The 27,970-nt window shown below is 43.3% G+C and overlaps 1 protein-coding gene across 1 annotated transcript in view; it reads left to right on the top strand.

Moving 5' to 3' along the window:
• Positions 1-27,970, top strand: part of TANC1 (tetratricopeptide repeat, ankyrin repeat and coiled-coil containing 1) — a 296,811-nt gene that overhangs the window by 192,871 nt on the left and 75,970 nt on the right. The window contains 6 exon segments of the mRNA XM_030209133.1: positions 430-555; positions 8,650-8,931; positions 10,101-10,252; positions 12,938-13,169; positions 14,928-15,094; positions 22,198-22,805. Coding sequence (XP_030064993.1) covers positions 430-555; positions 8,650-8,931; positions 10,101-10,252; positions 12,938-13,169; positions 14,928-15,094; positions 22,198-22,805 — 1,567 coding nt within the window.

The raw sequence follows: 27,970 nt of genomic DNA, 5'->3' as shown, positions 1-27,970 counted from the left end.
AGTTTATTGTACAGCTTGGTCTAAAGTTTTGTTTAAATCTTTTAAGTCAGAGAATCCAACAGCATTCATGCCACCTCTGCTTTCTCGGCAGATGCAGCAAAAGTATGGAATGCTCTTCCAAGTGAGATTTGAATGGCATTGGATTTTTTGAAATTTCATGTTACTTAAAATGTATTTTGTTTAGTTTAACTTACACTGAGCTAGTATTTCCTTTTTAGTTTTATTTCTTATTTGTATGTAATCTGCATACTTCTCTGTATAAAATATTATGAATGTTGGTTGTACCCCACCTAATATTGTTTAGATAGGCAGAATAGAAATGAATCAATCTTCAAAATATCAGTTTAGCTAAGGCATTTATTGATGTAAACAACTAAGAAAATTGTTTATACATGATTATCTTTGATAAGATATATATTTTTGTCTTAGCTACAAGTTCAACCAAGCTTGAAGACTTGAGCTATTTGGATGGTCAAAGAAATATTCCACTAAGGACCTCGATTCGATTGCCATGGCATAATACTGCAGGAAGTAGAGTACAGCAGGAGATCAAAGGTAAGTTATGTTTTACTATGTATGTATATCTCTGCATACGTAGATTTATATATGCACTGCCTTACAAAGTTCTTCACACCCTTGTACTTTGTTCATATTCGGCTGTCTGAAAATACACTTCAAAATGCATCCAAGTAGGAAGGAGGTTGTTTCACTAATCTATACAACATACACTACCCTTTAATGCAATTAAGAGTTTTGCATTAAAGGGTAGTGTGGACTGCACTACCCTTTAAGGGGGATCATCTGTGGACTGCAGTTTTCAGGCTTAACACTGATTTCTATTGAACTCTTATCTGGACTTCAAATGAGACCAGTTAATGGCATTCAGTTTTTTCTTGCAGTGAACCATTCTTTCATCTCAGTCATAAGAATTACTATACAGCAGGCTTTGACAAATTTTAATTAAATCTAGGAGCAAGCAGCTGAAATCTGGGGTCACGTGATGACGCGGAGCTGAGCGGACACCCGAAGCACCGGCTCTAGCCCGCCTTCAAATAAATTGGCGAAATAACCCGCTAATCCCTCCCGAAGTGACCCCTCAGCGAGATATCCGTGCACAGGATCGTGAGCGCAACAAGTTGAGAAGCTCGCGAGTGCCTATAAAAGAAAGAGAAGCAGGGTATGCCAGCAAAGACCCCGCGGGGGAAGAAAAGCATCTGCTGCGAGGAAAACAAGATGGCGGCGGCTACAGAGACTGCAATAATGGGGCCGATTCCGCCCGAGTTAATTAAAGAATTGGCGCAGCAGCTGTCAGTGGTCCTAGAGGAAAAGCTGTCTAAATTGCAGACATCAGTGGACAATATCCGTGAAGCGGTGGAATGCCAGAGCGCCCGTTTGCAACAAGTTGAGGACCGAGTGTCACAGTGTGAAGATGAGGCTGCGGGCGCGAGCGGGAGAATTGCAGCGCTGGAACGCAAGTGTGAGCAATTGGAGAGAAAGGCGGACGACTTAGAAAACCGCAGTAGGCGCAATAACTTGCGGATTGTGGGCCTGCCCGAAGCGGTCAAAGCGTCGGAGCTCAGGAAATTTTTAGAACACTGGCTCCCGGAACAATTAGGGCTGGATTTTGGCGGGAAACCGCCACAAGTGGAACGCATACACAGAGTGGGAGCAGAACGGCCAGCTGATAGCAGACCGAGACAAGTCCTGGCGAAGTTACTGAATTATATGGATAAAGAAGCTATCTTGCAGGCCTACCAACGAAAACCTGACTTGGAGTACAATGATAAAAAAATCCTGCTTTTTCAGGACTATTCGGCGGTGGTGGCGGACCAGCGGAGGATTATGGGTCGCCAGTGTAAGAGACTGTATGAGAAGGGAGTTCGCTTCTCTCTATTGTACCCGGCTAAAGTACGTGTGCTGCACGAGAATAAGACTTCGTTTTTCACGAAGTCAGAAGCACTGGAAACCTTTGTGACTAACTTAAAATGAGGTGGGAGCTGCTGAACTGTAAGGATTTTAGTGACACAGCTAGTTGAGGATGGCTGAAGGACACTGAAGCATTCGTCAGGAGACATCTTGAAGAAAAGGGAGCCACCACGCACGAGTGGGTCTTGATGACCAGAGATGGTGATTATAATGAAAGCAGCAGAGCAGGACAGCAGGGTGGTGAAGGTCATGGCTACTACACTTGCGGGCCCTGCGGATATGAGAAGCTTCTGGTTCGACCCGCTGCAATAATAAGTCCAGATTATCAGACTTTAAAAGTGTGGGAGCTCCCTGATGAAAACTTTCTGGCAGTATGTATTGATGACAGGTTGTGTTGTACATTGTTATGTGTTAAGGTTATCGTTATTAACCGGGACAAATGTTGGGGAGTCAGGGAAAGGGAGGGAAGAGGAAGGGGGCGGAGTAGCCGGGAAGAGTTGGTGGTGTGTCAGAAGGGTGTGTGTGTGATGAATTGGGTGAGCGAGGGGAAAGGGTTCTGGGGGGGGGGGATTATTAAGATGGGGACCTGGAAGGGGGAGAGGGAGGGTGGGATTAGGGGAAGGGAGCAGGGAGAGGGGGAATTGGGGGGCTTAGCGGTTAATCCATTGAACAGCACTGGAACGATCACCAAGGGGTGGAGATTTGGAAAACTAGTAGGTAGACAAGGCACAGAATGGAAAGAGACAAGAGTGAACGAATGGCCCGAGGGCTTAGCTGGGAGGCTCTTGGGTCCTGCAAAGGAAATACAAGCAAGGGGAGACGATGAGTGGCAGTTGAATGGTTAATTTAAGGATTGTGACTTTAAATGTTGATGGAGTGCACTCCCCAGTTAAGCGTACGAAAATATTGCAGGCACTCAAGAGGCAGAAGGCTGATATAGCTATGTTGCAAGAGACCCACCTAAGTAAGATGGAACATTTAAAATTAAAAAGGGACTGGGTAGGAGATGTATTTTTTGCTTCTTACAATGGGAGACAACGAGGGGTAGCCATACTGTTTAAGAAATCTGTTTCCTTTGACTTACACAGAATGTACCAAGACCCAGATGGAAGATTTCTCATAGTAGCAGGAGAACTGCAGGGCAAACGGGTGGGGTTGTGTAGTGTGTACGCACCCAATGTATACTCACACAGTTTTTTCACCTTGCTGGCCGCTAAATTGGTAACATTTGATCAATATCACTTAGTAATAGGGGGGGGGGGGGGGATTTTAATGTTGTCAGTGACCCTTCTATAGATTGTAAACCCCCCCAGAAGGGCAGGCAAAGATCAAGACGACAGAGGAGTCAACTTTTTGATGAAGGAGTTAGATTTAGTGGATATATGGCGACACCAACATCTAGATGAGGCTGATTATACATTTTTCTCGCACCCTCATGGGACGCACTCTCGTCTTGACTACTTGCTCGTGCCTTACTCGGTAGTCCTGGGGGTGTGTCAATCGGGAATCGGGGAGCTAGAGGTATCTGACCACTCGCCGGTGTGGATGGAGTGGCAAGGGGGAGGACGGGAGGGGGCTGACCGGTGGCATATGAACCCGGCATTGTATCAAAGCAGGGAGTTCCATACCTATTTGAGAAAGAGCTGGATAGATTATGTCGCAGAAAATGATGTACAGGATGTGACCCCAAGAGTATTCTGGGAGGCCTCAAAGGCAGTACTACGAGGGAAGATTATCTCGTATGTGGCCTCAATGAATAAAAAACGAGGGGAGAGAATCCGAACACTTACCTCGCAATTGAAAGAAGCGCGACGAGCGCTCATTGGGTGTTCCTCTGACTCCACTAGGAAGGCATATATGGAACGGAGGAAAGAGGTGCAAAAAGTGTTGGAGGAAAGTGCACTATATAACATAAAATTATACAAATACAAATTACACCGGTGGGGCAATAAGACGGGTAAATTACTAGCATCCCTAGTGAAGCAAAGAACGGCAAAAAGATTTATAACTAAAATAAGGAATAGGGAGGGTGAAGTTAGAACTCAGTTAGCTGATATTAAAAAAGAGTTTGTTGAGTATTACTCAGCGTTATACCAAGCAGGGGATTTCTCAGAAGATAAATGCCTGGAATTCTTTGAAGGGTTAGGGCTGCCCAGGATTTCTGAGGAACAGAGGAGGGGGTTAAACGCACCTATTCAGGGTAAGGAAGTGCAACAAGTGATTAAGCGCCTTAAGTTGGCCAAGGCGCCAGGCCCAGATGGCCTAGGGGTGGAGTATTATAAAATATTGCAGGACGTCATGGTTGCACCCTTTATAGCTATGTGTGAAGAGAGCAAGGAAAAGGGTGCATTGGGGGCGGTATTAAAACACGCGCATATTGTGTTGATCCCTAAACCGGGAAAAGATGAGGAATTGGTGGGTTCCTACAGGCCCATATCGTTATTAAATCAAGACATAAAGATCCTGGCAGCGGTGTTGGCGGACAGACTGGGGAAGGCGGTTCCCGACCTGGTCCACCCGGACCAGGTGGGTTTTGTCAAAGGGAGGTATGCGTCAGCTAACATCCTGAAGGTGAGCCGAATACTAATGGAAGGTGCTGGCAGAAAGGGAGACGCCATAGTGGCAAGCCTTGATGCAGAAAAGGCTTTCGATAAGGTCGTTTGGCCTTACTTGTTTTGGATCCTAGACCGCTTTGGTATTCAGGGAGATTTTTTGGGATGGGTTCGAGCGTTATACTGCCACCCAACAGCGCAGCTTCTTGTCAATGAGTCCCTGTCTGATACATTTACTTTGGGGGAGGGACTAGGCAGAGTTGCCCCCTCTCACCGCTGCTATTTCTTCTGACTCTGGAACCCCTGGCAGCAAAACTAAGGCAAGACACCATGCTGAAAGGACTAAAGGTGGGTGGGGAGGAATATATCATTAATTTATTTGCAGACGATATGCTGCTTTTGTTGGATGAGGCATCTCGGACCCTGCCACTAGTTATGTCCTTTATCCAAGCTTTTGGGGCTTTTTCGGGCCTCAGTATAAACTTTGACAAGTCTGAGGCCCTACCGGTAAATGACCCGTGTATTAGTAGAACCTTACACTCCTTCCCATTACGTTGGGCTACAGAGGGTATTAAATATTTGGGGATCCACATCAGTGCAAACTTGGCATGGGTATACAAAAAAAATGTGTTAGACCGGTTAGGAGAGATAAAAAACATATGTCAAAAATGGAAAGACCTACCTGTGAATTTTTTAGGGCGCATAGCGCTGGTTAAAATGGTCTTATTGCCCAAGATACTTTACCCGTTACAAATGCTCCCTTTATGGGTTAGGGCTTCGGAGGAGCGTTCCTATAGAGGTATTGTAGGTACCTTTATCTGGCATGCTAAATGCTCGCGGATAGCGTTTACCAAGTTGACTAGGAATAATGGGCAGGGGGGACTCCGACTCCCAGACCTACGGGTTTATAATGTAGCAGCACTGATGCGGTGGATACATGAATTGATTACGGAGAAGGGTTTTTATGCCCCCCGGGGCTTTTGGGAGAGCTGGTGCAGGCCAAATGACCCTTTTACAGTTTTAGAATCCTGGGCAGTACAGGGGGCAAGAAAGAAAGTGGATAATCCCTATGTAGCAGCCCTTCAATTGGCTTGGAGATGGTGGAGAGGACAGGCGGGAAATAAAGTGGGGGTCAGCCCGTTCCTACCGTTGGTGGGGAATATGGCTTTCCCAGCGGGGATGGGAAGGTCAATCTTCTGTAAATGGAGGGATAAAGGTTGTCGGTTTATAGGTCAATTCCGGGAGGAGGGGGAGGATGTCTTTCCCACGTTCGCCACAGTGTGTGACGAATTACAGATTCCTGGCTCTCATTTCTTTGCATACCTCCAGGCACGAGATTACGTACTGAGTGTGGAGCGTCAGAGCAAGGCGATAGCGCGATTTACAAAACTTGATTACACCTTTATGCAGATGACCCCGCTTCATAATAGGTTGACCGGCTGGTGTCAGTTGATTAGGTAGAACATGCAATCCCCCCACTTAAAATCACTAGCTGCAGCGTGGAGCGAGGATACTGTGGAAGAGGTGTCGGTGGAGAGATTGAGCGCAGTCTTCCGAGGTCTGCGGGGGCTAACACCGAATGCGTCTTTACAAGACACACAGTATAGGATCCTTTACAGGGTGCATATCACTAAAGTTAGGGGGAAAGCCCTGGGAATGTGGGATAGTGATACATGTGACAAGTGTGGGGGGGCAGTGGGCACCTTTTTGCACTCCTTCATGGAATGTCCTACTCTGCAGGAACTATGGTCTGGGGCGCTAACAACTTTGGAAGAGATATTACAGCGCTCAGTGGAGTGGCAATATTCAATTACATTAATGGGTTGTGGGCAGGCTCTTAAGGAGCAGGGGTTGAGAGTCTCACAATGTAAATTTGTTTTGTTAGCCTTGATTTTGCTTAAAAGGTGTGTGCTGAAACAGTGGGTGCAGAGAGAGCCCCCGGCCCTTGCAGTGTGGAAACATAGTATGCTTGAGATGGCTCATTGGGTGGCTATGAGATATAAATTTGTGACCTCGCTGGGTGCTCGTCAATATCGTGACCTGTGGGGAAGAACATGTGCCTTGTTCATGATGCCTACATAAGAAGAGTATAATTGATTAAGTCTGTGCGCTGTTTAAGTGATAAAGGATAGGGGGGAGGGGGGAGGGGAGGGGTCTTTGCTGGGGGAGGGGAAGAAACGGGGGGGGGGGGGGGGGAAATAAAATAAAACATGGAATTCAGTAGATTGTTGGCAGAGTTGTCAGGACATGCTTTGTTGTTTGTATTAATGTTGCTCTTGATGCCTGTATATGAATCCATGGAACAATAAAAACATTTATAAAAAAAAAAAAGCAGCTGAAATCTCTCTTAATTCTCCTTTCTTACCCTTCTAACGTTGTCCTCAAATGTGTCTTCTCTAGAAGGGTGGCAAAAAGGAAGCCACTGCTGAAGAAAAGCCATGTGATGTGCCATGTATATAAAAAACACATACACTGCATGTGCGTAGAAAAATCATTTCTGATCTGAGGAGATCAAAATGGATGTGCTTAAAAGTAAAGCAAGGTATTGGCAGTATTATATTGTGAAGATATTTTACAGCAGTAGGAGCAGGGAGACTTGTGTAGGTGAAGGGATGATTTACATGATGTAAATCACAAGCAGGTCTTTGAAGAAAACCTGTTTGAGACTGCCTTAGACCTGGTGCAAAGGATAAGATTCATCTTTCTGCAGTTCAGTGACCGAAGCAAAAGCAACAACAGAGTAGCTCAGCAAGAAGAAAGTAAATAATCTCAAGTAGCCCAGTCAAAGCCCAAACCTGACTCTAGTGCCTAAAGGAAGTAATTTTATGTTTTGCACATATATGCCGGTATATGACTGTAAAAGACCTTTTATAAAATGCCTTAGCTATACAGTAAAAAGTACATGTGGTGTGATTAGATGTGAACTTGTATACGACTTTAAGAACAGGTGTGTTCAGGGGAGGGGCTTATGTGGCCTTCACACATAGGTGACTTTTAATAACATTTCTGTAAAAACATGCAATCTGTAGACGATCCCCAGCCAGCTAGTCAAAAGAGTGAGCAAAAACTGCACTGGCCTAAGTAGTATTAAGTAACTTCCTAAGGCCACAAGAAGTGTCAGTGGGATTTGAACCCTGGCTTTCTTGGTTCTCAGTCCACTGTTCTAACCATTAAGCTACTTTTCCACTTCTAAAAGAAAATGCTAAGGGGCCCCCTTACTCTAAAGCATAGTGCACACTAACGGACATCAGCTTGCTTAAGTGCCATGTGGCCCATAGGTATAAAATAGGATGCACATCATTTAGTGCATGCTAATTTCCGTTAGCATGCACTATGCTTTGGTAAAAGGTCCCCTAATTAAGGAGAAGTTTTGATCGTGCAATAGAACATGGAAGGCTTTTAAAAGCAGAAGTATAAATAAAAGAAACCTTACTGTAAGTTTAAAGTTATCTTGAAATTAAAGTATACCACATCAAGGTACTACATATGGAAGAGTAGAGGAAAATGGGTAGGGGGGCAGTTTATTTTTTTGTATGAGTTACAGTACTAATTTAGTTTCAGCGTTCATACGTTCTTGCAGGAAAATTCTCTGCTAATATGACCTTGGTGCAGAATCAGGCTCATTTTCAAAGCACTTAGCCTCCCAAAGTTCCATAGAAACCTATGGAACTTAGCCTCCCAAAGTGCTTTGAAAATATGCCTCTATGTCTCCTAATTCACGCTTCTGTATTATTTTTTTAAAAATAAATGTATTAAGTACGCAATTGGCAAAAACAATGATAATGTACAGAAATGGAATCAAAGTGTAATTTTCAAATTCAAAACAGAAAACCAACTAACCCACATCAAGGGAGACAGCACTTAAATGAAATATCAAGGAAAACAAAAATTAGGATGTCCTATCACTATTTTGGTGCTTATCATTTTATGTACTCACACAACACTTCTGTATATTAAGGTCATTTTGCCCTATTTTTAACTCACTTTACAACCATGTTTATTGTTATGAAATGGTAGTCTTTACATCATGGTAAACTATTTATAAATGTAGAATAAATCTTAATATTCTCAGTGTATTCTTAGTGTTTTCTGCTTTCTAAGTACTGTTATTAATGAAATAATATCGTGACCTGTATTACTCTAATAAATCTTTCTCTCATCTGCCTCTCAGCACGGTTTGTCCCATACAAGCCACAAGACATTATGCTGAAGCCTTTATTGTTTGAGGTGCCTAGCATAACGACAGACTCGATATTTGTTGGAAGGAACTGGCTGTTTCACGCTATAGACGAAAAGCTGAAGAACATGGAGCTGACAGAAGAAAGGGGTGCAGTGATTGTTGGAAATGTAGGATTTGGGAAGACGGCTATAATTTCAAAGCTAGTAGCCCTCAGCTGCCATGGTAGCCGCATGAGACAGATTGCCTCAAACAGCCTCAATTCATCTCCAAAAAGTATGTTGCTCGTGTAAAATTGTTACATGAATTAGAACAACAATATGTACATCTCTGCACACTTTTACCATATGTGTTAAATCTCAAAAGATTGTAGTGGAGACTGGTATCATAATCCCGTCTACTGAAGCATCCTGGTAAAACAGCTAATGAGAAGTCTATGACAGTTTTTACTACCAATCCATGCTCATGTATTTCAGTTCTTAATGTCTTGCAAATTTGGGTCCCTTCAAACATGCTGTAATAGAATGCAGTGGTTATTTCAAGGCCTAATGAAACTTTCAACTCTTTTGCCCTTCTGCAACGATATCGGTTGGGAGCTATAATACTGCCATGAGGATTTGGAACTGAAAGAATTCTGTCTTGGAGAAGAAAGGAGAACTGAGAAGGAGGAGATGGGAAGAGGGGCTGATAGTGGGGCTGTGGGATAGGGAGAAGTGTACAGATTTAGTTGTGAGGGAAAGAGGGGCTGAGAGAAGGGGGAATACAGGCTTGGAGACAAGCAGTGGAACTGAGAGAGGGTGCATGGGCTGTGATAAGAAGATGTGCATGAGAGAGTAGGCAAAGGGGATTTAAGAGAGATTAGGAGCTGAGAGAGTTGAGGAAGACTGCGAAAAGGGCTATGTGAGACAGAGAAGAGAACATAAGAGCATTATAGAGGGAAGAAGCATGACGGGGTGAAGAGAGATATGGAAGTGGCAACAGGAGGTAAAAGAAAGTAACAAACTGTTGACAGGTAGCCTAAGTATAGAAAGATGCTTGCATGGAAAATATGTAAAGAAAATGAGTTTTAAAAGATAAAGAATGAGGAGCCAGACAGGAAGAGTAAGCCGAAAGAAGACCGTTTCAAATTAAAAACATAAAGATGATTAAACTTAATCTGTGCCACTTAAATTAGGTGTGTAAGGTAGAAGCATCCTGATGTTTGCTGCTGTATTCAATATGGAATACAGTGATGAAATTGAAATGCAGTCTATATCTTTAAGAAAAAGTCTTTTTTAATTCTACAGTGTATGTTTTAGTTTAATACAACGATGTGGGACTATTTAGCTGTCACTAAAGATAATGATCTGAAACTGAACTGAAAGTAGGAGAGAACTGGTGGGTGAAAAAGTAAAAAAAAAAAATATATATATATAATTTCTTTACTATTCTTTTATTTGATGAAGGTAGTGACTGTGGTCAGGATATTCCACTTTCTCAGTTACTGCCACCTAACCCAGATCTTCATGGTACCACCACGGTGAAGAATGGGAACTGCCCGACTGCCCTTGATCATGATAAAGAAAAGAATGAACCTGTGAAGAAACTTGCCTCAAAGGTAAATAAAGAGCTTTATAATAGAAGCTGTGTCCCAGAAGAAAGATGGTAGTGTTTGGAGAGAATATTCATATGGATGTAATTCATTCAAGTTTATTGGGCCTGATGTACTAACCTGCAGGTTAGTACATCAGCCCCAACCTGCTGACAAAGCCTGTTCCAGTCTAACCAGATTTATCTCGCTGTTATTAGGATTCAGACTGTAGAAGTCTGCCAGGCACTAGCCTTGCTTCCCAACCGCTGGATTTGCTGCATAAACTCAACGAAGTTGTTTTGAGTACATTCTCTTTCCATATAGGAATCCTTTGTGCTTTTATCCCTGTCAAACCGTAACGCAGGTGTGCTAAGGTGACCTCAAGGAAACATAGAACATGACGGCAGATAAGGGCCAAATGGCCCATCCAATCTGCCCATCCTCAGTAACCACTAACACTTTTCCTAAGGGATCCCATATGCCAGTCCCATGCTTTCTTAAATTTTGACACAGTCCCTGTCTCCACAGCCTCCACCGGGAGGCCATTCCTCGCATCCTCCACCCTTTCCGTGAAAGCACTACAAGTTATCGCAAATTTTCTGATCTCAGTGAGTGAATCGTTTCATAAATTTGCATGGGATTATTAAGAATGACTCTCTTAATTCCTCATTTAAAACCCAGGCCAAAATAAGGAGTTTTAAAAACTTGTGTGCCTTTGAGGTGGTGTAATGCCCAACATCGAGATTTTTCCTCATACATATGTATTCCTTTGTAAAGTGGGGAATACACGTGTAGATTTTTAGTCCTGCTCAAACCATTCTTCCTTAATCTCTACGTGGTGTAGATTTCCATACGTAAGTAGTGGCTATCTGAAACCGGTATTCATAAGTGTATGCAATACACATGTAATTAGTGCTGTTTACATGGGGGGACCTGTTTCTAAAATAATGACCTATATCTCATTCTTGTGCCTTCCTTGAATGAATTCAGCCCACATTGGTTTACAGCGACATTTTCATATTCTGGTTTTCATGAAATTCAAAACTTATGAGCTGTTTTGCATGTTTTTGTGTCACAGAAGCGCAATTTTGAATTTATATGCACATTTAGACTTCATGAAGGTTTACAATAATGACAAATTTTGCAAAACATCCACAAATGGAGCTTCATGCATTAAAGCGTATGAAAACCCTGGAGTTTTTTTTGGGGGGGGGGGGTTCTTCATATTTTAGCTTGCAAAATTCCCAGTTCATATCTGTGTTTTGTCATTGTTTGGTTCTGATGAGATGGGCAAAGACTGTTGTGGAGTTTATTTCATTTGAAGACTTGAAAAGGACTTATGCCTTAAGGGCAGGGGATGTTTTTCATATTTACAACTTAAAACATTTCATGATGGGGCAAGGTTGGCTTGTCTGATCCTGAGGACACTGAGCATTTTGAAAATTTGTGGAAGGGTTTGGTCAAGTGGCCTAGACCTTTGCCACTGCTATATAGGTTTTTCAGGGGCTGGACTTTTGAGAAATTTGGGTTTCTGGAGCATTGTGAAAATTATTTGAGGCGGTAGGTTACCCAGAGTGAATGGAAACTAGTGTTTTGAGAGGTTCAAAAATCTTCCATCTGTGCTTTGATTAAAGAAACTGCTTATAAAGTGGTTACCCATTAGTATTGTACCCCTGTGAAGTTAAAAATTAATGTTTCCCGCTGTAACAACTGATGAGTGTTGGAGATGTATTTTTTTAATTTATTATTTATTAGGATTTACTTACCGCCTTTTTGAAGGAATTCACTCAAGGCGATGTACAATAGGAATAAATCAAACAATAAGGGCTCTGTTTACTAAGCCACATGGAGGCTAAAGGAACCTTTTTTCATATTTGGTGGGAATGTGGACTCATTCAGCAATATTGGAATTGGGTGGTCCAAGGTTTAATCAGGATCTTGGGGGTTACAAAAGGGTCCTGGTGGCAAGTTCACCTTAACTACGTTTAGCAGCTGTGACGTGTGTGATTGCAGACCATTGGACACGAACATCTGGTCCTGTAGAAGTGAATTGGTTGGAGCAAGTGGCTCAGCTTCGTGAATTGGAAATACTCAATGATCACTTCCATGGTTGTTATGATCCAGATAATGAGGAGTGGACTCACCTTGCTCTTTTATTTGCACCGGTTGAGCAGGAGGGTTAAGGGGGACACTGAAGTGTCAAAGTGTGGACCTTTCTTTTAGGAAATTGTCTGAGCCATTTTTAAACCTTGCTAAGCTAACTGCTTTTACCACATTCTCTAGCAATGAATTCCAGAGTTTAATTACACATTGAGTGAAGAGATATTTTCTCCAATTTGTTTTAAATTTACTACTAAGTAGCTTTATTGTGTGCCCCCTAGTCCTTGTAAGAAAATGTGTTGATATGGAACAATAAAAGTAGCAGCATATGCACACCATGATCTCTTAGAAAACATGGGCTCATCTCAGAACTGAATCTACAGTAAAATGTTGCTTTTCAACATGATGACAGGGTTTCTTAACGTTTGCTTTATAAAATGGAATTCTGTTTCATATTGAAGCGAAGAGCTTTTGTGAAGTTTTTTGAGCTGCTTTGAGGATTCATGCATGGTGGTCAGCAAATGAAGACTTTAATCACGGAGTAATAAAGGGGGTGTGTGGCTGTTTTATTTTTTGACATTTTTGTCTTTTTTTTTTTTTTTTTTTAATCAGGTAGTTGCCTATCACTTCTGTCAAGCAGACAACACATATACCTGCCTTGTTCCAGAATTTGTACACAGTATTTCAGCTTTACTTTGCCGCTCGCATCAGTTAACAGCCTACAGGGATCTTTTAATACGAGAGCCTCATTTGCAGAGCATGCTTAGCCTTCGGTCATGTGTACAGGATCCTACCACAGCTTTTCGAAGAGGTGTACTGGAACCCCTGATAAACCTGAGGAGAGGTATGTTAAAAGTATGCAATAATCCAAGTAGATTTTGGCAAGATTTCAGTGGTTTGCTTTGCACAAATATATGTATTTATTGGGATCTAGCTTGCACTTTATTCAGAAGTAGCTCAAAGTGATTTACATTCAGTTATACTAGGTATTTCCCTGCCCCCAGAGGGTTTACAATCTTAAGCTTATTCCTGAGGCAATGAGGGGTTTAGTGACTTGCCTGAGATCTCAAGGAGTAGCTGCAGGATTTGAACCAGGCGTTCCCTGGTTGTTAACCCAGTGCTTTAACCACTAGTCTGCTATTCCTCTCTGCTCATCTACAGTTGCTAATGAGGTGTGTATGGGAATGAGCTTGTGACTCTCTGTCATAAATTGGTTGTGCAAGGGAATCTTGTAAGATTTGGTTCAAAAAAGGTGTCCCTTTACCTCTTGTACTGTTTATGCAAACTTTGATGTCTTGGAAAGTGACTAATTCTTTACTTAGCTTATTGAGATAGTCTCATTAGCTGTCTGCTACAAACCAATGGGAGATTATAGAAGGGAAGAAGTTAGGTAATGGTCTCTGTTCCTTGAAACTCTTTCCTTAATAAATTGGTTAGTCTATGGTGCCACCTTCACCAGTCAAACACGGCTACCTCTTTTAAAAGTAAAAGAATGTGATAGGCTTTCGTCACATACTGATGAAGTCTCGGAGAGAGATTTCTAGTTTTCACAGCTCTGTGCTTGAAAGATTAGACTACACTAGCAGCATGAGGGCCAACTGTAAAGGACAGTCTAAGAAAAATGTGGTTTTTTTTCTGTTCTTCTTCATTTTATCTTGCATCTTACATTTTCTGTTATCATCTCTCCTAAACCATGCTTTACTCTAATTCAGGATGGCTCTTGTTTCTGGTGCATTTTGAGAATTTAGCATGTTATGATAAAGCCCTGAGTTTCTAGTGCTCTCTTGCTGGCCTAATTTTCATGTCCAAAGTGACCTCGCTGCCTGCCTTGCCTCATAGGAGGGCCTTTGGATATTTAGGTCATCTCTCTCCCTTTTTAAAATTCCTCTGTTTAATTTAATTTCTTTATTTAGCTTACAGTCAAGTGAGATTGTCCAAATGTCTGGCACTTGAAACAGAGAGTTACAATCTGTTAATCTTATACTTTGCAGTTTGAGAGCTTCTCTGAAGCAAGCATTTGGGTTGCACTATACTGTAAAACAATTATCATATGCACACGGTGCATGACATCTTTGGCCCTAGCCTAAGTGCTATGGAAGATATATTTTGAGGGGTGGGGAGGGGGCATGGGGGTTAACAAACCTAATTTTGCGGCATGGTGCTGGCTTTCAAATGGTGAACGAGCAGAATAATTTTTAATCTGTTACAAGATAATAAAATATGCTGCCCAATGAAACACTAAAATAATGTTTGTATTTATGCTCTGTGACTCTGGTGTATTAACTCAGTTGCATAGCGGATTAGGATAGAGGGAACCATCAAGTGTGAGGTCTGGATTAGTAAACTGAAATCTAATTTGTAGACTTTTCCCAGTAGGAAGAAGAATTCTTAGAATATTGACCTTTACTGTAAAGGGTTCTCACTGCTTTAACAGCTTTGCTCTGTGCATACATCGGACCACTTGTGCTCCATTAAAGGACCAGCCAGGCTGCTTCACATATTCTGTATAGTTGAGAGATGCATGCAATAATCAACCAGTGTGACTAACTCATAGAAACTTGCAGTTGTCAAATTTTATCGGCATTTCTCTTTTGTCCTTTAGAGCAGAAAATTCCAGAAGAAGACTACATCATTTTGATAGATGGTTTAAATGAAGCAGAATTTCACAAGCCTGATTATGGAGATACTATTGCTACTTTTATCACAAAAATTATTTCCCGCTTTCCTCCCTGGCTGAAAGTGATCATGACCGTGCGTACCTCTTTTCAGGTAAAGATTCTCATTAGTTCATTGTTTTATTGTCTAGATCGATGCCTCTATTTTCACAACTATTTCTGCAAGAAGTGGCTTAAAAGGCCTCTCATTCAGACAAGGATGTTACTTTTTACAAACTGCCTTATTTCCTGGATGTCTATTCAGTTAAATAATGGATTAGTATATTTAGCCCAATGAGTGGGTTACCTCAGTGCAGCCACTAGTATGTCATGTTAATCAAACCTGATCATTTATTGCAGAGGGCTAGTGTAATGTAACCCCCTGCGATTTGATTTTAGAAAGGTAGATGTATAGACTTAATGCTTAAGAGAAAAATGGATAAAGGATGATATTTCTTCACAAGATATTATGATGGTAGTAGTGGCACGAAGGGTATCATTAAAATGCTCTTTCTTTTATTTAACTACAGGCTGCTGAGACACATGAATTCTGCTTTTTCACTTGGGGTTCCTCTGAGCGGACAAAATTCTGTTGGGCCTTGCAAAAAAAAAAAAAAAAAAAGCTAGGTTTTGGTCCCCAAATATGAAATATTTAATTCTGGCTCTTCAAACAAGTCTAAACTCAGTTTTCATAGTCCAGAATATTGCATCACAGAAATATAAACACTCTCCACTTATTTCCTCTTTATTTCCCTTCTGACTCTCCATGCTTCATAAATCTATTGTACCAATAAGCCTAGTGGGCAGCAGGGTTCCTCCCCATCTCAAGGTTTCACATCTTGTTTGAGGGGGGGGGGGGGCAAAGAGATGTTTACTTTGTACTCACTACTGTTGGAGTAAACAAAGAGCATGATAGCTCTTCCACTCTTCCGGGAATATCTGATTTTCTTCAGGGTCTTTAATTTACTCTTCTTTGACATGATCGAACAGACAAGCAGGCCAGCTATGAAGGCTCTTGTGGTCCTGCAGCTCCCTCCCTTAACAAGGGTTTAACTGTCTCTCTTCAAAGGGTATTCAGCAGTGATTGCCTGCAGCTGACCCATATACCTCTCTTCTGAGTCCTGCCCCTCTGATGTAACTTCCTACTTCGGCCTGGGCAGAATGTGGCAGAAAGAAGGCTTCGGGTCAGGCACTGGCAATGTGTAGGAATTGCTGCCGCTTCTAAAGAAGGGAAGGAGAGGGAGGGAGCTGCAGGAACGCGGGAGCCTTCCCAATCAAGCCCAGCTTACATCCCCCAGACCGGGAAGGCTAGACAATGGGATGGAAGAAGAAAACACAGAGGGAGAATTGTTGAACAGGGTGGAGGGAATGGAGGAAGAGATGCTGCATGGAGCTGGGGGAAAAGAGATGGAGGGAAGGGCAATTGGGGGTCATATGGGAGAGATGCATGGAGGGCAAGAGGGAGAAATGTTGGACATGGTCATGGGAGAGAGAGAGAGAGAGCGGAGAGGGAGAAATGTTGGCCATGGGGTGCAAGAGAAAGAGATGACGGGCAATGGAGTGGAGGAGTGGCCTAGTGGTTAGAGCACTGGTCTTGCAATCCAGAGGTGGCCGGTTCAAATCCTTCTGCTTCTCCTTGTGGTCCTGGGCAAGTCACCTTAACCCTCCGTTGCTTCAGGTACAAACTTAGATTGTGAGCCCTCCTGGGACAGAGAAATATCCAGAGTACCTGAATGTAACTCACCTTGAGCTACTACCGAAAAAGCTGTGAGCAAAATCTAAATAAAATTAAAAAAAACATTAAAAATGAGAGAGAGGGAGGAGTGAAAGAGCACTCCTGGGCCCCAGCATGTCTAACACCAGTCCTAACCCTTGCTGTAGCTGGTGAGGATCCCCAAACAGAACCAACTGAGGACCTCCTCCAAGGGAGGCCAAAACTCTCTTCTACCAGGCTCTGCAGTTGGCAGCACCCTTCAGCCACCGACAACATAAGCATGTGTGGGATGTGTGCATTGGTGGCTCAGGGACATTGCTGCTGCCTTCCAAGTTTGGTAAAAGGGAGTCCTGGTCACCCTCGAGGGAAATCTTCAGCTGACAGACCTTGGGGGAATCCTCATTAGCTAAAGTATTTATATTTTGAGTTGGAAGGTGCTGGGTGAGGAGTGGAAAGTGGAGGGGGGGGGGGGGGGGAGGAGGCAGAGAGAGAAATTTGTGCTCACCGGCTTTGAGCCAGGCCCACCCAGAATTGGCTGTCTGTCTGTGCCACTGTTAGGAACACTCTTCTCTGTCCCCTTAAGAGGGGAGAAAGGAAGAGACTCTTAATTCAACCAACTCTCCTCTTTTTTTGTGCTGGTAGTTGCTGCTGTCTACCAAAATCACAATTATTACTGTTCCCTTCTAATGTTATCCCAATTGAAGAATATCATATCAATATGTTTATCACCTCTGTTACTCTGTATATTTTACACTCCTTACTTGAATCTCTAATCCAGAGAAACACCCTATACACTTTATCCTAACATCTGCATTGTTTAGTACCATGTATTATCCTTTGTCCAAATATAATGCACCATGAATCATCTTCTATAAAAACACACAATCAAATATACCACCTTATCACTCTGTCATTCCCCCTATTTTTTATTTATATGACTAGTTCGCCGCCCCCGCCGCCCCTCCACCTGGCCCGTCTCTTCGCTATTCAACTTACATCTCCGCAGCAGGCACAGATCAGCTGAGCTCCCGTCGGCCTTCCTTCTCTGCCTGTGTCCCGCCCTTGTGTGACGTAACGTCAGCGAGGGCGGGACACAGGCAGGGAAGGAAGGCCAACGGCAGCTCAGCTGATCTGCCTGCTGCGGAGATGTAAGTTGAATAGCGAAGAGACGGCCGGGTGGAGGGGTGGCGGCAGCGGCGACTCGGGGGGGGGGGTACCAGTGGCAGCGACCTCGGGGGGGGTAGCGGTGGTGACCTCAGCGGTTCCCTCCCCTTTGTGCAGTTTCCCTCTCTGTCCCGCCCCTCCATCATCACGTATTGACGCGGGGGCGGGACAGACAGGGAAGTGTCTACTGTGCATTTGCGAGTGAGTACGGTCACTCACCATTTATATGTTTGATTTGACTTATATCTCATTGAATCACAAGCTAAGTGTTCGTAGTAGGGATGTGCACAGCCAGAACAAGTTCAGTTAGTCTCCATTTTTATCAAAGGTTTTGTGGTTACCATGTGATTTTGTGTGTGTTTCACACATTTTGTGATGATTTTTTTTTTGTGCTTATTGTATGTGTGCAAGAACGTTTTTGTGTGTGAAAATCAGTTGTTAATGTGTTCATTCTTAAATATACATGTGCACTTTAAATTTTTAGGTGCCTGTGAAGGGAAATGGGGAACAATGGTGGTAAATATCATATTTAATATAGACACAAAATGATAAGATACTGATAACTCATAGTGCACTACCACTAGCATATAGAAACAGATACCTTAAGGGTTGGTGCTTACAAATCAGCAGGCAGGTATAGTATAATCTTCTAAGATCTTCTTTGTAGAATACAGATGTGTACATAATTTTAGTCAAACTTAAATTGTATTTTTCAATGAATTCCTAAGTAAACCGAAGCTGATAGTCTGTACTTGTCCGTGTTGGGTCCATATTGACAGTTATTAATAAAGAACCGTGTCCCATTTCTGAAGGCTCCTGGTGCTTTTGTGGTATTTTGGATAAAGTTAAACGTGACATCCTTTGCAAATTTTAATGCATAATTACTCTTTATTTGCTTATTTTAGCAGATTGAAAAAAAATATGATATAGAAGTTTGAATACCTTTCCAGTTGGCTCATTACTATTTTTTGAAAGGCGAAGGCTCAAAATGTTTAGTGACTCTTCAGGCCATAAATTAGGTGGTTGAATGAATATGCTAGCCCTTTTAACCTCTCTCAGCTTGTGATGGTTCTATCTATTATTAACAACCATGGACTTCTCTAAGCAGCCATCTTGGGCATGTGAAAATGAAGATCATTCACTCTTACAAAGGTGGGAAGGCTATAACAATATATCTAAAGACTTCCAACTAGCAATTTCAACTGTGAAGAACATTAAGAAATGCAAATTCATGGCTGTGGATTTGGTACACCAAACCTTTGACTCTGATTACTCTATTTTTCTAGTGTCCAACCCCATAAATATAACTTTAAATCCAGGATGGATCATTATAGTAAATGTTAATGATACATTAACATTTACCATATACTATAATGTTTTAAGTTTTTATTTTGAAGCTGGAGTCGGAGCAAAATCTGAAAGACCATGAAAAAGTTCTGATAGAATTGCAGAACGCTGCTGCAAAGTTTAGCAGACAATGGAATAGTCGTCCAGAGCTCCACAGTACAGAGTTGCTTAAGCAAAAATGAAGAGTTAGCAGGAAGAATCTTTCCTACAACTTTATAACAGAAGTCATTGTGAACAGTATACAAAAGAAAACAGCCACAACCACACAAGCGATATTGAAGAAAAAGATTGAAGCATTAGGAGGAAAGAGTACCTCAGCAATCACCAAGCACAGGGGTTGAGTTATTATGCATTAGGGTTGTGGACCACAGGGACTGGAGAAAAAAGAGGGGGAGATATGCTGGACCCAAAGGGAGGGAGGGTGCTTTATACAGGAAGGAATAAGGACACAGGGGGGAAGATGCTGGGCTTTGAGGTAGCATAAGGACAGAGACACAGAGGGGTCATGCTGGATAGGGAAGCGAGGGAAAAAGAGAAGCAATTCTAGACATGGGGGCATATGGACATAGGCAACGCTGGACATGGAAGGGCAATTGGACAAACAGGAAATATGCTGGACATAGGAACAGAGGAACTGGGGTGATGCTGGACACGGGGAATAGGGGCACACAAAAGGGTGATTAAAGACAAAGAAGTAGATAATACACAGGGTGATTCTGCACATATACCCATTGTTGGAGGAGGGCCAGGGTTCTGTGACAGTGGAATTTGTTTGGCTTTAATACCATGTGGGGGAAATGTGTATTTGGATGACTGTGGTTCAGTGGAGGCTGAAGAAACAACCTCTTATACTTACCCTGCCCTCAGTGTGGCCTGCAAATGCTGAAGCCTGCACTGCTTCCTTTGCCACAGTTACTTGTTAGATGTGAGGAAAGGGTGGTGCATGGACACTACAAGTGGCAGTTTTTTCTCTTTCAGAAAGTTGGCAACCCTACCCTGGATATCAGCATACCCTAGAAGCTAATGTCCCACAGTCAGTGAAGATATTACATGGTAACATAGTAGATGGTGGCAGATAAAGACCAGTATGGTCCATCCAGTCTGCCGAACAAGATGAACTCATTAAATATGGTATGAAATTATGCATCTTATATCAAATTGTAGCTGAAAAGCGGTTCAGCGGGACAATAACCTGAAACATACATCAAAATCAACTATGAAGTATTTGCAGGAAAGAAGGATGAAGGATTTGGAATGACTTTCACAGCCCCCTGACTCGAATATTGAAAAGCTGTGGAGAGATTTCAAAACATGTGATGCATGCAAGAATGTTTCTGAGCTAGAAGAGTTCTGAAAGGAAAAGTAGTGAAAAAAATCCAAAAGCAAGAATAGAATGATTTGTACCGAGTCTACAGAAAATGCTTGGCAGCTGTTATTTCCGACAGAGTGGGCATTACAAAGTATGGACTGAAAAGGTGCATAAACATTTCTACACCTGCCATATTTGCTGCTTTCTTATTTTGAATCTGTAAACAAACTGCAAATAGTAATTACATATTAAATCATGTTTACATTTGTGCTATGTAAAGGTTGCATCATCTGTTCATTTAGAGATTCATTGAAAAATGTGCAATTTCACCAGTTGCCTGAACATTTGCACACAGTTATTTATGACACAACCTAAGTATCAGCATCAAATAACCAAATTCTTACTATCTTACAAATGCTCCTTTTAATCTTGGGGAAAGCGAAAGCGTTCTCTTACTTATCTATACATGCCATTTTGAGTGTAAGTAAAATATGGGTACTGTTCTGCTGATCCTTTATCAGAGCATCATGTGGTTTTATCCTAGCAGTATCTGTGAAACTTAAACCTAACAACTGGAGAGCTGTATCCAGTAAAGATTAAAAAATAAGCTGGTTGTTATTCACTTCATGGCTGACAGCCACATGCAGAATTAGCCCTGAATTAGCACTAGCATTGAATATCAGAGATGAATTTGTTAGCTGCTGCTGTCGGGTCTTGTGAGTCTCAGCCAATGTTCAGCCGGGACCTGCATAAGGATAATCTGTCCAGGTCCCAAACCACCCACAGAATTACGATTCCCCCCCCCCCCCTAACGAAACATCCCAAATCCCCTCCCAGGATCTCCCCTCCCAAACATCCTGAACACCCCCACCCCACCTCAGGATTGGTGTAGGCCTATCTGCCTGATCCCTGGTAGTCTAGGGAAAACGGGCAGGAGGTACACCCACTAGCTCCTGTCTGGCGTGGCTGCCTCTTCAAAATGGCTGCCGTAACCTCTCGTGGCAGCCTAGTAGTACTGAATACCACTGAATATAGGCAGTTGGCCCGCAGAGTGCAATTTAAGCCAGCAGGAGCCTCTTCTGCCTGCTTAAATTGTTTGGATTATCGACTGGAAGGGGTATGGTAATAAGTAGTATAATTTCTTAGTCTTTAAAAAAGTAAATGTAAGAAATAAATATTTTGGGGGTAGGGGGTGCAACATGAATAGAGAGCTAGAAAGAAATGAATACTAGGAATACTCGAGTCAAGATGCAGGTAAGATGGAACTTTGAAGAATCTGGCCATCAGAGTCCATAAGAGGGACCTAGAATGAATATTGCTAACATGCTCCATTTTAAGGGAGAATTTCCTGCATGAAAATATGTGAGGTTATTGGAAAAGGACTATTAAATTGTTTGGCATGAGTGGGGATCCGTTATTTTTTTCTTGTTGTTTTAACAGAAAACATGTAAGTGTGTGCATAAAAGCTTTAATATGTTCTTGCTTGATGAAGTGATTTTCTTTTTATCAAACATCACATTACATACTGGAACATTGCTTATGGCGAAAACAAATAATTTGTTTCAGGTGATGATACACTGAACCTTAACATGGCCCATAAACGTATAAAATAAAAACAGACTTGGAGAGACTAAACGGTTGGTAAAATACATCTGTTGTTGATATTATGTTTGTAAATTTGCAGGAAATAACAAGCTCGCTGCCCTTCTTCAAAATATCCCTAGATGACTTCCTGGAGAACAAAGAAATCTATGGTGACCTGAATGCATATACACACTACAGAGTTGCCTGCAGTCAGGAAATTGTGAACAATATATCTTTGAGTGGGAAAGCAGAAAATAGTGTAATTGGGAAAGTCAGCGACCATCTGATCATGAAAAGTCAAGGATCCTATCTTTATTTGAAACTAACCCTTGACCTTTTTGAAAGAGGGCACTTGGTGATTAAGAGTGCAAGCTACAAGGTAGTGCCTGTGTCTCTATCAGAACTATACCTGCTTCAATGCAACATGAAATTTATTACGAATTCCGCTTTTGAGAGAGTGCTTCCAATTTTAAACCTGGCACTAGCCTCACTTCATCCTATGACCGATGAGCAGATTTTCCAAGCCATTAACGCTGGGTATGTAGATGGGAAACAAGAATGGAAGGATTTTCAGCTCAGAATGGAAGCCCTTTCGTGCTTTTTGATGAAAAGGCGGGATAAGACGCGCATGTTTTGCCATCCTTCATTTAGGGAATGGCTTGTATGGAGGGCAGATGGAGAAAGCACAGAATTCTTATGTGATCCAAGGTAAGCTGGTACTGCTTTTCTGTGTGTGTGTTTTGTAGATTTGATGCAGGTTTCTTTTCTGGTTCAGAATTAAAGGATGTGATAGCCGCCTTTTTGTCGAAAGATCAAGTGAAAACAGTGACTACAGTTTTGCAAACTGTGGTTATTTAGAAAACTGAACTATATCTTGCCTCCCACGGACTTTAGATCTTTACTGCAGCCAGTGGTATAAATTCTGTCAAGCAGCCTCTCTCTGTAGTAGAGCCCTAGGAAACAGGGGTCCCACTTGCAGCTGTTCCTGGATCATCTTAGGTAGACTCCCCCATTCTGGGCACCCTCTCCAGAATTGTTGCTTGGGGGCCAATCATCTTGGGCAGCTTTGACTACTGCAGCGCAGTTTATGTACGTCTTCCAGCTTGTTTTGTATGTGCATTACAGATTACCCAGAATGCTGCAGGTCATCTAGTGTATGCTGCAGCTTTAGTACTTGAGGTATTGCCAGGGCCATGCCTAGGGTCTCTGGCGCCCCCCTGCAGACTATCAGTTGGCGCCCCCTCACCCCCCCGTGAAAATGATCAGGCCCCCCCCCCCCCCCCCCCGGTGAAAATGATCGCTCACCACTTGCCACACTGACAGGAATTGTCAGCAATATTCTTAGAAACAAATTGCTATACATTGCAAAATAAGATAACAGATGTAAATTCTCAAAGTAGACATATTCCAAAAGCTAAAATGAAAATAAAATGATTTTTTTCTACCTTTGTTGTCTGGTGACTTTCTTTTTCCGATCATGCTGGCCAGTATCTGAGTCTGCTGCTATCTGTCCTCTTAACTCCATTTCCAGGGCTTCCTTTCCATTTATTTCTTTACTTTTCTCCTTTCTTCTTCATTTCTTGCTCTATATCCATTTCCAGCAATTTCTTCTCTCTCCCTGGGTCCTGCCCTCCCATCCATGTCCATTCTTGTCCCTCTCTGCCCTTCCCTCCTCCATCCATAGCCAGCAATCCTCCTCTCTCCCCTCCCCTCCATTTCCAGCAATTTGTCCTCTCCCTGGGCCCCCATGTCCATCCTTGTCCCTCTCTGCCCTTCCCTCCTCCATCCATAGCCAGCAATCCTCCTCTCTCCCCTCCCCTCCATTTTCAGCAAATTGTCCTCTCCCTGGGCCCCCATGTCCATCCTTGTCCCTCTCTGCCCTTCCCTGCTGCATCCATAGCTAGCAATCCTCCTCTCTCCCCTCCACTTCCAGCAATTTGTCCTCTCCCTGGGCCCTGCTGCTGCCCTCCCATCCATGCCTCTCTGCCCTCCCATCCATGCCTGTCTCTCTGCCCTCCCATCCATGCCTGCCATAGGCGGTCGGTGGCCCAACTGTTTGGGGAGGCTAAAGGGGGCGGGGTTAGGGGTGGGCCAGGGGCGGAGCTTACCTCCATAAGTGTTTGACAACACACAGAAAAAAAATAAGTAAAAATAAAAGTCACAGTTAATACCTTTTATTAAATTTAGATATTAGATATGTATCATATGTCAAAGAATAAAGTGGTTGCTCAAAGCATATACTAAACGCAAAACACTATGCACAACTTTGTGCAAAAACACACTCAGAACCTTACTGTACCATAAATATTACACTGGGAAGACCCTAATACACCAATATACCACCATATGGAACATGCAGACCGTCAACAATATGAAACAAGGGATCATAATATCATGATACGTGTAGAGCCAAAAAACACCCTTTTAGGGTGGCTAGTGTTCACAATGAGCTCCTTTTATTAACGACCATATGTAGATCCTTCAAGAGGTAGTGTGTCATGATTTACGCTGTACACCCTTTCTGGTGTTTTGGTGCCAACTTAGTAAGGCCAACACACAATCTCTCCACTGCAAAACACTATATACAAACTTGTGCAAAACACACTCATAGCCTTACCAAACCATAACAGCACTAATTCCAAGGACAGGACGAGCTACAACCTTTATGTGTGGAAAGGCAGCACTATAATTACACCGGGCTCTAAAACACCAGTACACAACCTAGTGAAACCAAAATAAACAAAAAGGGCTGCAAATACTTCACGCTAGCAGAATACTGCATCTTGATCACACATGAAAAAACACATGGCTTAACAGATATGAAGGCAAAATACAAGAAGTCAGACAGCATGCAGCAATACTAGAAACATTGAAACTTACATGCAAAATATCACAGATGTACATTTCCAAAAGCTGACATATTCCAATTAATAAATTTTGAATAAAAAATGTTTTCTACCTTTGCTGTCAGAGCATTTAGTTTTTCTATTAGCTTTGGTCCCAGTGTCTTCTTTCCATTTGATATTTTTTTCTCTCATCATGTCCACCATCTTTCTGTGTCCTTATGCGTCCTGTCTACCACCCTATCCTTTCTCCAGTTTCAACATCTGCCCTCAAAGTGTTCCAATCCAGCCTTTAAATTCAGCAATTTCCCCTCCATCCATATAAAGCATTTCTCCTCACTCCCCTCCATCCATGTGCATCTACAACCTTTGTCTTCTCTCCCCTCCATCCATGTCCAGCATTTCTCCTCTCTCCCTTCCACTCCATCCGTGTGCATCTCCTTCCTTTATCTTTCCTTCCCCCCATCCTTGTCCAACATTTCTCTTCCCTCCCCTCCATCCATCCATGTCCAACAACTCTCCATTCTCCCCTTCCCTCTCCTCCATCCATCCACCCATATCCTGCAAATTTCCTCTCTCCCCTGTCCCCATTCATCCATCCATGTCCAGAATTCTCCTCTCTCCTTTGCCCTCCCCTCCATCCATCCATCCATGTCCAGGAACTCTCCGTTCTCCCCTGCCCTCTCCTCCATCCATCTCCAGAAAATTTCCTCTCTCCCCTGTCCCCATTCATCCATCCATAGTAACATAGTAGATGACGGCAGAAAAAGACCTGCATGGTCCATCTAGTCTGCCCAAGATATAAGTTTATCTTGAATTTGTACCTGTCTTTTTCAGGGCACAGACCATATAAGTCTGCCCAGCAGTATTTCCTGCCTCCCAACCACCAGTCCCGTCTCCCATCACCAGCTCTGGTACAGACCGTATAAGTCTGCCCTCCCCTATCTTCGCCTCCCAACCACCAACCCCTCTTCCCCCCACCTGCTCCGCCACCCAATTTCAGCTAAGCTTCTGAGGATCCATTCCTTCTGCACAGGATCCCTTTATGCATATCCCACGCATGTTTGAATTCCGTTACCGTTTTCATCTCCACCACCTCCCACGGGAGGGCATTCCAAGCATCCACCACCCTCTCCGTGAAAAAATACTTCCTGACATCTTTTTTGAGTCTGCCCCCCTTCAATCTCATTTCATGTCCTCTTGTTCTACCGCCTTCCCATCTCCGGATCCCATCTTCCCATCATCCATGTCCAGAATTCTCCTCTCTCCCTTGCCCTCCCCTCCATCCATCCATGTCCAGGAACTCTCCGTTCTCCCCTGCCCTCTCCTCCATCTATCTCCAGATAATTTCCTCTCTCCCCTGTCCCCTCGATCTATGCCCAGCAATTCTCCTCTCTTCCCTGCCCTCCCCTCCATCCATGTCAGCAATTCTCTCCCCTGCTCTGCCCTCTCCCCTCCTGTCCAGTGATTTCTTCTCTCTCCCTGCCCTGCATCCATACATGGCCAACAATTCTCCTCTCCCCTGCCCTCCCCCCTACATGTGGCAGGCTGCAGCGTTTTTGCGAGGCAGCTCTGGCTCTCCCTCCTTCCTTCCTTGGTTCCCGCTCTGGCTCCCCGATCAGCAGCCCCCCCCCCCCCCGCGTGTTTTAACCTTTACTCTCCGACGTGGCAGCGATGTCAATCAATGAAGAACGTACAACAGACTCGCTTCCAGCTTCTCTCTTCACACAGTGTCCCGCCCTCGCGGGAACAGGAAGTGCATCATCGCTGACGCTGAAGGCGGGACACTGTGTGAAGAGAGTAGCTGGAAGCGAGTCGTTGTGCGTTCTTCATTGATTGACATCGCTGCCACGTTGGAGACTAAAGGTTAAAACACGCGGGGGCGGGGGGGGCTGCCGGTCGGGGAGCCAGAGCGGGAACCAAGTAAGGAAGGAGGGAGAGCCCGAGCTGCCTCGCAAAAGCGCTACGCTTGTGAGGGCAGCAGGGAAGTCCGAAGTCCACGATTGGGCTGGGGCGCCGGGGCGAGGGTAAGCACCGCGGCGGCGCCCTCCAGAGGTGGGCGCCCCCCCTGCGGCGCTTACCTCGCTTACCGCATCGGCACGGCCCTGGGTATTGCACTGGCTGCCAGTTATTCAACGAATACAGATTAAGCTCTGCTTGTATATTTTTAAGGTATTGAGAAAGTGGAACCCAAGTTACCGGTAGCGAGAGGCTTTCTATCAGCCATGTTGAGCATTTCTCCTCTTTAATGTAAGCTTGACTCCTCCATTTGTAAACACAGCAAAGCTGACAATCTCCTTTTCTGAGGTTTTTTTTCCATGTCTGGGCTGCAGATGTGGAATTCCTACCCACACATTTGAGATCTGAGCCTAATTACCTTCAGCTCCTAAAACAACTGAAAGCAGTTGGTTAGTAGAGACAGTGTGTGCTTGGAAGATTGTAGATGGTCTTAATGTTGATTGTCATACTTGACTGTTTAATTTTTGTTCAATTGTGGCGATATGTATATATTCTTGATATTTTTTTTGTTTGCACATGAAGTAATGCTCTACTATTAAACTGCAGAGATGTATATATTCAGTGGTTTCTCAGCTCATCACTTATTAGTCTTTCTGAATTCTACTTTTCATCTCAGTTGTAATGAGTAGTTTGGCTAAGAAAGTTGCACCTTTTACTAATGCATCTACTTCTAATCCTACATTGAAATACTGCCGGTTGTTGACACAAAGTATACCAAAGGGATCTAGTGATGAAAGGTTTTGAAAAGCTGCTGTAGGTGCTGTGGTACTTTCTGTCAAGGCCCATGTGAAAAGGAGGGTCGAACTTATCGGCACCAGCACTTTGCTGTCTCTCAGCCTATTAGCTCTGCAGGCTGCTGCTGTCTGCTTCTTGTTTTAGGCCTGCTGCCACTGAAACACAGGATAAAAGGCAGTTCATTTGTGTCGGACAGTGCTTCTCTACTCTTTGCCCCTGGCAGATGGCATGTAGTAATTTGTGCTTCATGCTATCAACCCACATGTGTACACGGCA

This window comes from Microcaecilia unicolor, chromosome 7 (genome assembly GCF_901765095.1).
Source record: "Microcaecilia unicolor chromosome 7, aMicUni1.1, whole genome shotgun sequence".
NCBI lineage: Eukaryota > Metazoa > Chordata > Amphibia > Gymnophiona > Siphonopidae > Microcaecilia > Microcaecilia unicolor.
This window is presented reverse-complemented; position numbering and strand designations above follow the sequence as displayed.